At 31.0% G+C, this 13,547-nt stretch overlaps 1 protein-coding gene across 1 annotated transcript; it reads left to right on the top strand.

The window, feature by feature from the left end:
• Nucleotides 1-3,963: 3,963 nt before the first annotated feature.
• On the top strand, nt 3,964-13,380 carry LOC117686329 (uncharacterized). The gene is made up of 8 exons (XM_066065855.1): nt 3,964-4,383; nt 9,443-9,681; nt 10,348-10,412; nt 12,472-12,555; nt 12,644-12,754; nt 12,843-12,953; nt 13,045-13,155; nt 13,244-13,380. The coding sequence occupies exons 2-8, from the start codon at nt 9,449-9,451 to the stop codon at nt 13,378-13,380; spliced, it is 852 nt and encodes a 283-aa protein (XP_065921927.1). The 5' UTR covers nt 3,964-4,383; nt 9,443-9,448.
• Nucleotides 13,381-13,547: the final 167 nt, after the last annotated feature.

Raw genomic sequence — 13,547 nt, forward strand, 5'->3', positions numbered from 1 at the left:
ATTGATTTTTGTAGCATAAATAGAATTTAATTTAATAGTTTTGATTTCATCATATTTGTCAACATCGTATGCTCAAATTGGCTTTTTCATACGTTTGGGATGAAAAAATCCGATATTTCCGAAGAGGTAAGACATGATATTTATTCCCCGGTAGACACGACGTTTCACTTGACTGTCTAGAACCAATCAGATGTCGCGTTATATAGAATAATCATATTGAGTTATAATAAAGCGAATTGTTACCTGTGCGTACATTATGCGCGTTCAGTTCGCCGTAGAATTCACGCCAGTAGGAATTTTTTTTTTTATAATTAAGACTGACATTAGGTATAATAAAATAAATAATGCCTGTTTAGACGGATAACAGTTGAAATTGACAACCTCCTCGAAAACCATTGTAAGCATCCGCTTAAGCTTCTCTTCGGTTGACAATATGTTCTCGGGAGTGTCAATTTCAACCGTTACTCTCCCAAACGGGCACTATTTACATATTACAAGTCAATGTAAGAAAAACAATCTGAAAACTATACTAATTAATGGACTGTTATCATATACGATATACGATGTAATTTTATAAGCACAATCAAAATACATTTAGTATAACTATTGTTGGGACATTTCTATCTCATGCTTTCGTGTTTATTTTATCGACAACCGAAGGATTGATGAAGTCTATGAAATGGACACAGATTAAACATTTTTTTAATGAAATAACTAACACCACAGAATTGTAGCATACATAATATATTTCAGAATCTATCAAAAGATCACGCATAATATTCAAATTAACTAGTCTACGACTGTTTCTGTTCTTCTTCATCAAGCGACAGTAGTCAGTTAAGCCGTGTATAAAAGTTACACGCTTATCACGCAGTTCGGACACTTTTTTGGTCGTTTTGGGTCGGAGTATGCTTACTTAACTACAAAACCACTATTGAAATAAATTATTTCAATAGTGGTTTGAAATGCATTTCATTAGAAAAATCACTTTGCAACCACAATTGAAATAAAACCACTATTGAAATAAATTATTTCAATACTGGTTGGGAATATACATGTATTTCATCTGAAGAATCTCTTTACAACCACTATTGAAATACAACCACTACGAAAATAAAATATTTAAATAGTATTCCGGGATGTATTCCATAATGAAAATCAATTTGCAGACACTGTTGAAGTACAACTACAAATAAAATTACTTTTTCAATAGTAGCTTAGAATGAATTTCTTCATAAATTTTTCTTTGAACATTTACATTTTTTTCTTTACATTTCTCTTTCTACAAACATATCATGTCCTATGATATTGAATATTATTTGCACAATTGTGAACATCTTGTAAATTGCCAGAACTTCTATTCAAACCCCCTGTATATTGAATAATTATTTATTGATTAATATCACTAGTAATACAAATTATTTCAATAGGGGTTGGGGATTGCTTCACTACGACCACTATTGAAATGTATTATTTCAATAGTGGTTAAGGATGCGATTCATTTCAACCACTATTGAAATAATTTATTTCAATAGTGGTTGGGGATACCTTTCATTTCAACCACAATTGAAATAAAGTATTTCAATAGTGGTTGATGATGCATTTCAGTTTTATGTCTATTATTATGTCTGTTTGTAACACTTTCCTTTCTGCTAGGGGAGTTTCTTAAGAAAAGAAGTATGTCTTATGAGATTATTAATTCCTTTTTGATTATGCTTGATGTTCTTTGATGTAACTCTATATTGTCATGTTTCCCATACCACCCTTCATCTGGAACCGAAAGTGTTATGCACAGTCGGAATAATAGGCATTAAAATAACATCCTACCACTATTAAATATATTTTATTTCAATAATGGTTGTAATGAACCGCATCCTTAACCACAATTGAAATAAATTATTTCAATAGTGGTTGTAATGAAATGCATACCTAACCACTATTGAAACAATTTATTTCAATAGTGGTTATAATGAAACGCATAACCAACCACTATTGAAACAATTTATTTCAATAGTGGTTATAATGAAACGCATACTCAACCACAAGTGAAATAATTAATTTCATTCAATATTGGTCTTAATGAGGTACATCCCCAATCATCATTGAAATTATTTATATTAATAGTGATATTCATTATAACATAAATCTATAATGATATATAAGCTATAAATTATTTTTTATTATGCAGGGGATAGAAGTTCTGGCAATTTACAACGTTGTTTTCTAGTACAAATAATTTACAATTTCCATAAAACATGATATATCTATAGAAAGAGAAAGGTAAAGAAAAAATATGAAAACAATTCTATCTGTTAATCTGCGAGGATTGGTTATTTCTGCACAACAGTGAAAATCCTAAAATAAGTACATTTACATAATAGTTTTGATTACAATTACCATAAAATATGCAAGTCTTTAGTACCTTAATTGTGTATTTGAATTGTTTGTTAAATAAAAACAAATGTATATGCATGTTTATCTGCGAGAATTGGTTATTTACTTCTACACAGCAGTGAAAATTGTAGCATGATTGTGTATTTGATATTATTCGTTAGATTTCTTGCATTTCAAAATAGTTTGCAAATATGATATACAACTTCTTTCTTTCCAAATGTGTTACATAATAGTGATTACATAGTTATGATTATAAGTAATTCATTTCCATCTACACTTAAAAAAATAAAAAAATAAATAAATTTAATAGTAGTTGATCTTTAATGGTGTCTGTAAAGTAGTTCTTATCATGAAATACATCCCCAACCTCTATAAAATCATTACTTCAATAGTGGTTGTATTTCAATAGTGGTTGCAAAGTGATTTTACTAATGAAATACGTCCCCAACCACTATTGAAATAATTTATTTCAATAGTGGTTTTATTTCAATAGTGGTTGCAAGGTGATTTTTCTAATGAAATACATTCCCAACCACTATTGAAATAATCTATTTCAATAGTGGTGTTATTTCAATAGTGGTTGCAACACTGCACGCTTTTTGCTCGGTCCAATTCGTTTTGTGAACAGTATTTTAAGTGTGTGCTAAACTCTTTGATATCGAATCAGTAACAGATACCAGGGGCATAGCTTCCATTGTGGCAATGAGGCAACTGCCTCACTAGAATTTTTCTGACCATCAATGGGATTTTCCCTCCCACATAGTAGAAATTCTTTCTTTTGTAAATTTAAGAATTAAACAAATCTAGTAAATAAAGATGTTGATAATTTACTTTCATTTCAATGTGATCAGGATCAAAATTTATCAGATCAGGCTCTTGATCCAATAAAATCTTAGAGTTTTTTTTTTTTTTTGGGGGGGGGGGGGTGTATGGATCAAAAGAAACTCTGGTCAAGAGAAAAAACAAACAAAGCTTACATCGTTTATAAAGAAAAGGAAGAACGACAGCCAAGAATCGGCATCAGGTACTTTACAGAAACACATTAAAATCACTAAATTATTTTATTAATGTTTAATTACTCAAATTCAAAATACATTTTAGCAGTTAATGCCAAACACTGTTTCAGATTTAAAAATAATAATAATCACACCATTTCTCTTAGTTTAGTAATTTATCACCCAAATATTTTTTCACCAGGAGATGAAAATGTAACACCAGAAATAGATATTATATAACCCGAGCATAATGATTTAGAGAGAAAAAAAACGCAAAACAGATTCATTAGATCTTGTGAATTCCGTTAAAAAAAGTGTTAAATGACAGTGAAAAATACCAAATACTTTCCAACGGAGCCCAATCTCACATTTTTTAATCATAAAGAATTCAAATATTGAGTACACGACAATCGTGTTCTCAATTTTTGAATTTCTTATGATTCAAAAATTTGTATACGACAATACTGTGAATAGATGCTGGTCTGAAATGTAAAATAACAAAACAATGGTTTTTAGCTCACCTGAGCTGAAAGCTCAAGTGAGCTATTCTGATCACATTTTGTCCGTCGTCCGTCTGTCCGTCTGTCCGTCTGTCTGTGTCAACCATAAACGTTTATGTGGCGAAAGATTTGTCCAGGACATACTTAAGAGTTTTTCAAAATTATGAGCTTAGCTCCTAACCTTCAAACTAAAATACGTTATTTAGTTGCTTCTGAGTTTAGTAACAGATTTAGCTTCATTTAAAATTAACCACATTATCAGAGGACTCGCTTTTTTCGGACTCCGTCGGACGCTTTTTGAAGTTGTCTCCCTTAGCACATGAAACGCAATGTGTACACCAGGTCACGTGATCCTCACATCAGTGATGACGCGACCTCTAAATATAGAATGCATGAAACGTTTTGTAAACTCTCAAGCATATTTCTGACAAAGACAAACATCCGGTTATTTTGGCGCTATTCGGAAGGATTCAAGGATATACTATTCTGTACAGGTAAGTTTTTTTCTTTGTATTTAATCAAAGCACATGTTATATATATCATCGCAAATTATTAGAATTTTTTATCGGGTTTTAAATCCATTTTGTAGGCAGTAGGATGGAATAGATATTTGTGAAAACGTGTATCTTTCGACGGGGTTAATGAAGATTAAGTAAAATTTATTCATTCCCAGATAGAACATTTTACAATATATTTTCTTACTTTTTTCATGAGCATTTTAGTAAATAGAAGTTTCATATGTGTTGTCAGTTTGTCGTGGTGTCAAGTGTATTCATCTGTGATGACAAACGAGATGTAAACGAAAACCAAACACCGTTAAAATTAGGACCCAGTTGATTTTAGGACCGTCTACCATACATTGCATAAAATTTGAGGCACCATCAATGCTGTATAATGCACTGTTAATCCATGAATAAGCTTTTAATATCGGAACTTGCCTAGACTTTGAAAAATACGGAAGCTTTCGCGGACAATACATATTCCAGCTAAATTTAACAAATATTTCAAAAAAGAAATAAAATATTTAAAAATAAGAAGTATATATGAAAGCGATATTTATTCAGGTACTGTTCATTATCTTTTGAAAGAGAAATTGCAAAATATTGAATGAATGATTCTATGTTTGATAACATGTGTACACTCAGTCACATTTATTGTCGCTGGAGGCTTCTGTGAGAAATTTGCTGAATAGAAATTGTTTAGCACAGGGTTTTTATAGAAAAAAATAGAATTGTCACAATTTTGAGCATACGGTATATGCTCAGGCACCTGAAGTTATATCTTTTTCTCATAATAAACAAAAAGTATCCTATACCTAATAATACACAAGGGAGGATGGAAATTGACATATTTGGGTCATACTTTGGGATATCCCTTTTCTGATTGGTATTCTATTGGCAACTCTTAATAGATAGACATTAAAAGCTCATAACTCACAGACACAATCATAAAGTGTCTTGCTCACAACTCATAATCATTAGACATTAAAAGCACACAAGTCACGGACACATTTGGCAAATTGAAGAGTATCAAATTTTAAAAGTGCGTTGTTGAATGTTCACAACTCATAGTCGATAGACATTAAAAGCACACAACTCAAAGACACTATCATTTATCAAAGTTCAGAATAAAATTGGAAAGTGTCTTGCTCCAAACTCATAATCAATAGACATTAAAAGCACACAACTCATGGACACAATTATTAAACAAATTGAAGAATGCAATTTAGAAGTGCCTTATTCACAACTTGTAAGGTAGAAATTATAAGCACATAACTCCTAGACATATTTTTTAAACAAATTGAAAATACAATACAATTTTACAAGCGTCTTTTTCAAAACTCATTAACTATAGACACTAAAAGCCCATAATTCATGAACACAATTATATAGCAAATGTACAATACAATATTCAAATGTCCTATTGGCAACTCGTAATTGGTAGACAAAAAAATCACACAACGCACGGACAAGATCATTTATCAAAGTGAAGAATACAATTTTAAAGTGTCTTGTTCACAACTCATAATCGATAGACATTAAAAGCACACAACTCACGGACACAGTTATTTAAGAAAGTGAAGAGTGCAATTTAAATGTGTCTCGTTCACAACTCATAATCAAAAGACATTAACAGCCCATAACTTATGGACACAATCATTTATTTAAGTGAAGAATACAATTGGAAAGTGTCTTGCTCCAAACTTATAATCATTAGACCACATAACTCATGGACACAATTTTTTAACAATGTGAAGAATGCCATTTTAAAGTGTCTTGTTCACAACTCATAATCAATAGACACTAAAAGCACATAACTCATAGACATAGTTTTTTAAACAAATTGAAAAGCGTCTTATTTAAAACTTGTTAACGTTAGACACTAAAAGCCCATAATTCATGAACACAATTATTTAGCAAAATGTACCATACAATATTAAAATGTCCTATTGGCAAATCGCAATTGATAAATAAAAACACATAAATCACAGACATGATCATTTATCAAATTGAAGAAAACAATTTAAAAGTGTCTTGTTCACAACTCATAATCGATAGACATTAAAAGCACACAACTCACGGACACAGTTATTTACGAAAATGAAGAATGCAATTTAAAAGTGTCTCGTTCACAACTCATAATCAAAAGACATTAAAAGCCCATAACTCACAGACATGATCATTTATCAAATTGAAAAGTTTCTTGCTCACAACTCATAATCATTAGACCACACAGCTCATGGACACAATTATTTAACAAAGTGAAGAATGCAATTTAAAAGTAATTGATAGTCTATAGAAAATAAAAGCACACAACTCATGCAAACAATCATTTATCAAAATTAAGAATGAAATTTAAAAGTGTCTTGTTCACAACTCATAATCAATAGACACTAAAAGCACATAATTCAAAGACATAGTTTTTTAAACAAATTGAAAAACGTCTTATTTAAAACTTGTTAACGTTAGACACTAAAAGCCCATAATTCATGAACACAATTATATAGCAAATGTACCATACAATATTAAATTATCCTGTTGGCAGCTCGTAATTAATAGACAGTAAAAGCACATAACCCACGGACATGATCATTTATTAAAATGAAGAATTCAATTTAAAAGTGTCTTGTTCACAACTCATAATCAATAGACAATAAAAGTGTCTCAATTTTTGTTAAATGTTCACAACTCATCATAGGTAGACATTAAAAGCACATAACTCGTGAACAATTTCTAAAACGAGGCAATCTACTGTCAATCAAGTTGATGAAACAAGATTATCAACAGTCGCGATTGAAGTCATCATTTCGTAATTAAGTTCTATTGTCAATACAAAGACTTTGTCAGCAAATACAATATTCCGCTAAATTAAATGCTTACTTATGTTTTTCATACATATTGCTAGGTCATTATTTATTTACCGATTTGACTTTTCATTTTACCGATCATGATGACAAAGAGCACACGGCAGGTGTGACCGGTCAGCAGAGGATGCTTACTCCTCCATGGCACCTGATCCTACCTATAATTTTTTTAGAGGTCCGTGTTTGCTCTGCTCTTGATTTGTAATTTTCATTTTGGACTACGAGTTCAATTGTTGTTCTTTATTGTTGCTTTTCATGGTAGTGTCCCATTCAGAACTCACAAACAATAGACACTAAAAGCCCATAACACATGAACAGCAACAGACACAATTGTATTCAACAAAATGTAGAATTATGAATACATTGATAGTTTTCTTTTGTATAGAAATTTTTTTCATATCATACTTTGTAGACAAAAATTGCTATAAAAAGACACATGGACCCAGTCGTTTACAAATGCGTGTGTAATGAAGTAAATTTTAAAGCCTATACATTTGCAAGTTATAATTTACATTTAAAATGAAATGGATTAAAATGGATAAAATACTGCACAGATGATGTGTAAAGTCCATTGATTGTGGGGTCAACAGGAAGTGTTAAGTTACACATGGCAAAAATGGATGGAGAAACTCCTGCTGGATTTATTCTTTTTTATTCTGCATATGATTATTCCCAGGCTTGCTCATTTTGCTCAGATTTTGATATTGATGTTCTAGAGATCTTCATCAATGGTTTTTGCTGTTTAACGTTTTTTTGTCTCCCAGAATTTCATGCATGTAGAGCATTTTGTGTCCTTTCTGGCTTTGCAGTAGAAAAATTCTTAAAGCTTTAATAATTATTATGAAGGTAAGTTATATTAAATAGAATAATAAACAATTATATATTTTTATGTATTATTATAGATTTACTTATTGTGTTACAAGTTTAGCGTATATGTCATGAAGCATCAGCTTTAAGATTAGAAGACAGTAAGTTGTTGTGTTCATTCTTTTGATGGAATAATGTCTGTGTATAAAGTGATATTTGGTAACCCATGACTGAAAGGAAAGGGGTAGCCATTTTGTTAGAGACAAAAATTTTAGGATGGAGAGACGAGAAGTTTTTGTTATAGGATTGTATGTTGTTTTAAGCTTAGCATTAAGAGTTCTTGTGGTTTTTTTCAATAGCAATTCAAAATTTAGTCAGTTTGGTGTACATTTAATTTTGGGAGTTTCTTTTGTAATTGATCTGATATTCTTCATAATTGCTCTGGTGTATTTCTCCATCTGGCCAAAAAGAATTTAAGGTATGTAAAACCTCATAAGATTGTCAATCATGTCATTTAAATGAGTTTCATTAACCATATGAGGTTATAAAAGCAGGTAATGCAATATTTCAACATACTGTGAACCAACTGTTTATAAATTATAGTGAGGTTGGTAACTCAGAATTTTGTAATTGTGTTGAATATATTATATAACGTGGAATTTCTCTTTTTAAAAATTACATATTTGAATCTAAGTAATTTCAGTTAAATTCCCATTTTTTTGTGAGGGAGAATTGAAGTCTCCCTTGAATTTTGCTCTAAGTTGTCCCTGCCACATAAATAAACGGACTGCTATTAAATCTTAGTCCTAAAAATGTTTGAATAAGCTGCACAATATTTCTTAATAGTAAAGTATTGAAAAGAGTTATTCATTACTCATTGAGAGCATGTTGCCAAAAATGGAGGACATAACAAATTTTCTTTGGTCTGAGGTTGCATTGTTGAGTATGATATTGTTGGTGATGATTTTCATTGTGGTGATCGGTGCAATGATTTTGAGAACTGTCAGAAAATGGAACAGAATTTTTTATTCTTGGAATGAAAGACTAATGCAGTAGACATACATTTTTTTGCATTGAACATTTAATTTCCATCTGTGGTTTGCTTTAAATATTGTCACTAAAACTGCAACTGTAACAGGTATGTATGAGTCATTAAAAATTTGACATGTTGAAGATTTGTTTAATTAAAATAGAATGTGAAAAAATCCTTCTCATTAAAAATTCAAATAAATATTTAAAAAATATAATTAGGCAATTTATTAGGATAAATCAGAGAGAGGAGATCAAGAGAAGTAGTTAGTACATTTTACCCAAGATAAACACATAGATTGGTTGTTTCATTGTTTTGTTTGAAAATAAAAAACTATGCTTTTGGTTTATAGGTTGCAATGGGAAGGAGGAAAAGGAAACTGGCATCGGGAGATTCATGTACTGCAACTGCAAAGAAGTTAATCAAAACATGTAGTACTACTGAAACTGCAAAGAAGTTAATCAAAACTGGTGATTTTGTTTGGGCAAAACTGCCTTCAACTTCCTACCTCTGGCCTGTAAAAATAGAAAAAGTGGATATTTCAGATGATCATGAAGAATATCATGTGTATTGTAAGGCAGATACTGTAATGTAAGTTAATTAATTTTATATAATGTTTTTATTGTAAAAGAATTTATAAATATTGTCATCTTTCTTAAATTATAGTTGGTGTAAACAAGTGTCAGAATGATAAAGCATTATATATATATTCAAATAAGGATTTGCATTAAATAACTAAATAACATTCATATTTTTGAATTTTTTTTATAAAAACAATATTTCAGCCTCCTTTTAAGGTTCTCCAATCCTCAGCCTCAAAGTATATGTTTTTCATCTTAAAAATGTTATTTATCCTTCAAACTTTATAAATGAAATAAAAAGAAATTTTTAGGTGGTATCCATGCATTTTACAAAGTTATTGCAAATTTGCCCATGATGGATATAATGAAATAAATATACAATTTGAGGGGGGGGGGGGGGGGGGGGAAAGGTTGTACCAGTACATCGGTGGCTCGAACCCCTTTACCTATATTTAGTAGATCTCCATTGATCCACTAAGCCAAACATTTCGTTGAATGACTGATTGTAATACTAACACTAGAAGACTAATTAAATTTTTCTATATAAAAGGCAGATTTATGGTGCGAATTAAAAAAAAAATGGATAATTTAGAGTTATCGAACATGGCTGAGGATCGGAGATCGTTAAGGTAGTTTTGTAAAATTGAGCTAGTTTCTTTTTTGTAAAATTTCTTAGATACAAGACCAGACAGGTAGAAATATTTCTTGAAAACATGGAGATATGGAAAGCAAAAGGAGAATGTAATGAGTTAAACATACATTTAAAATGAATTGAAATTGTTGTTTGTTTCGGTTTTTTTTTTTTCAATTTGGTCATCTGAGACTGACCTATTGCTATGTTTATAAGTTCATGTCGTGCATCAATCATATTATATAGCTTAAAAATTCATATGTGTAAGCTGCTTCTTATAATCTACAAAGCAAATATTATCATATTCATGATATTGATGTGTTACATCTTTTGACAATACTTATAGAAAACTTTATTCCTTAAATTTATGATCCATAGGCACCAAAATTTTATGTGAAAACTTTTGATTGAATGCAGGTTTTGAATTTGTATTGGCTTCTTGCTGATTTTTAGCAGACAAACTACTGTGGTTCATCAATTTTTGTTGCATCATCAATTTCCTGGATTTTGTAAAATTAGGTTTACAAATTGCAGGTCATCGTACCTTTATGCCAATTTTATCATATTCCTCGAGTAGTACTAGTTGTAAATGTTAAAATACAAAATAATAATAATAAAAAACTCAAATTACTAGTAAAGAAACATGTCATATTTCTATATGACATGTCTATATTTCTATCTTTCTATCAAATTTGCATCTGATCCATTCTTTAATGTTTTAGACTCTGATCCAGATTTGGCAGGAAAGCTGATGACCCTAGTGTAAATCAATATCATCCAAAAATTTCAGCTAATCTATCGGTTCAAATTATCAAAAGGCAAATTTAGACAATTATCATTATGTCTCAATAAAAGAAATTGTTTTTTATCGCAAACCTTTCATGATAACAATCAAAATGGGATGCAAATAACCAATTAGCAATTTTGTAATGGATTGTCATCCCTACTTAATGGCAGATTTATATTGTGTTTATGAAGCAAAGGCATTTAGTTTTGCATTAAAAACACAATAAGAAAGTTAATTCATTGCTTTGACAATTGTATGAAAATAAAAAGCTGAGCTAGGATATATATGCAAGTGATTTCAGACTACATAAATTCCTTTTTATTTAATCTGAAAATACGGTATTATACTCAGGTGACTGTTCATCATTCTTTTGTTGATTTCATATGATATTTTTGATGTGTTGGTACTAATCATTTAACATTTTAACTTACATGTCATGATCTTAAGGTAGTCCATCCATAACTATCATATTTCATATCTAATAGATTGCAAGTTTGATCACTAAAATCTTAGTGTGATTTTAAGGAGTTTATTAAATAACAAAGATTCACCTTTGAAATATTAAAAAAAAAATTAATATTAATAACTTTATCATATGTTGAAGTTAACATTGAAGTCTATGGGAAAAATGCATTTTTAAATATATTTCTTTAGTACAAGTAATTTTCTCACATTTCTCTTGGTAAAAAGTTGCAAAAGTTTTTCCTTTCTTCGAATATGCTAAAAACTTTCATAGTTAACCATACATATTTTAAAAATGCATTTTTTAAAATTTTCCCAAAGGGCAGACAACTCTTTTAAAAAGTTTTAAGTGCAAAAAGTTCATTTAATTGACTACAAACATACAACCGAGTTTGGTTTATGTCAGCCTCATAATAGCTTTAAAATACGTTTTTGATGTAGTTTAGATCAATCAAAAGCGTTAAATTTGTCTTAGTTATGGATGGACTACCTTAAGGCTCAACTAAGCTTTTTTGATTAAAATCAGTCTGTTGTATGTTGTCATCATTTGCATAACAATCGTCATATACTTTTATACATCATCTTCTTCAGAACCACAGAGCCAGTTTCAAATAAACTTGGCACAAAGCATCCTTGGGACCGGGTTGAAATTTATGTTAAAGTATTCTCTGGTAGTAAACGTTTTTAAAAAAGCCGGGAAATTAGAAAAAATTTGGACTGAAAAAACAAGCTTTTGTTTTCCATTTTAAGTAGGATGTTGACCTCTATTAATGCTATTAATCTGAAGAAAAAAAATAATGGATATTGAGCTTCAAATAATTGGCTATTTAAGGAATGAACTCTCCAAAACTTTTCAGATGAGTCTTCTTCAAAATGCTTACCACATGCATGAAAGGATTCAATTGAACTTTCAATTTCAGATATTTTGCGGAAAAAAAATGCAACATTGCAAGCATTTCAAAACGATGTCAAGTGGGCCTTGGAATCTATAGAAGCACAACCAGGTGAGAATTCTGACTATGCTAACTAGGGCAATAGTTGTCGGAAATTGATATCTGATGAAGATGACTCGGTTTATATTTTCTTCTGTAGGCGATCACCCTCATCAGTTAGATGTAGTAGAGTTTAATGGCAGAGAGTCATATAAAGGATCTGGTTCTGTTGATGCAGTGATAGAGTCTGTCCTTGAAGATGCATATGCAGGTGAGATATCTGACTATGCTAACTGAGGCAATAGTTGTTGGATATTGATATCTGATGAAGATGACTCGGTTTATATCTTCTTCTGTAGGTGACCACCCTCATCAGTTAGATGTAGTAGAGTTTAATGGCAGAGAGTCATATAAAAGATCTGGTTCTGTTGATGCAGTGATTGAGTCTGTCCTTGAAGATGCACATGCAGGTGAGATATGTGACTATGCTAACTGAAGCAATAGTTGTTGGATATTGATATCTGATGAAGATGACTCGGTTTATATTTTCTTCTGCTGTAGGCGATCACCCTCATCAGTTAGATGTAGTAGAGTTTAATGGCAGAGAGTCATATAAAGGATCTGGTTCTGTTGATGCAGTGATTGAGTCTGTCCTTGAAGATGCACATGCAGGTGAGATATCTTACTATGCTAACTGAAGCAATAGTTGTTGGATATTGATATCTGATGAAGATGACTCGGTTTATATCTTCTTCTGTAGGTGACCACCCTCATCAGTTAGATGTAGTAGAGTTTAATGGCAGAGAGTCATATAAAGGATCTGGTTCTGTTGATGCAGTGATTGAGTCTGTCCTTGAAGATGCATATGCAGGTGAGATATCTGACTATGCTAACTGAGGCAATAGTTGTTGGAAATTGATATCTGATGAAGATGACTCGGTTTATATTTTCTTCTGTAGGTGACCACCCTCATCAGTCAGATGTAGAGTTTAATGATGGAGAGTTGGATGAAGGATTGGGTTCTGTTGATGCAGTGATTGAGTCTGTCCTTGAAGATGCACATG

This window comes from Magallana gigas, chromosome 7 (genome assembly GCF_963853765.1).
Source record: "Magallana gigas chromosome 7, xbMagGiga1.1, whole genome shotgun sequence".
Classification (NCBI taxonomy): Eukaryota; Metazoa; Mollusca; class Bivalvia; order Ostreida; family Ostreidae; genus Magallana; species Magallana gigas.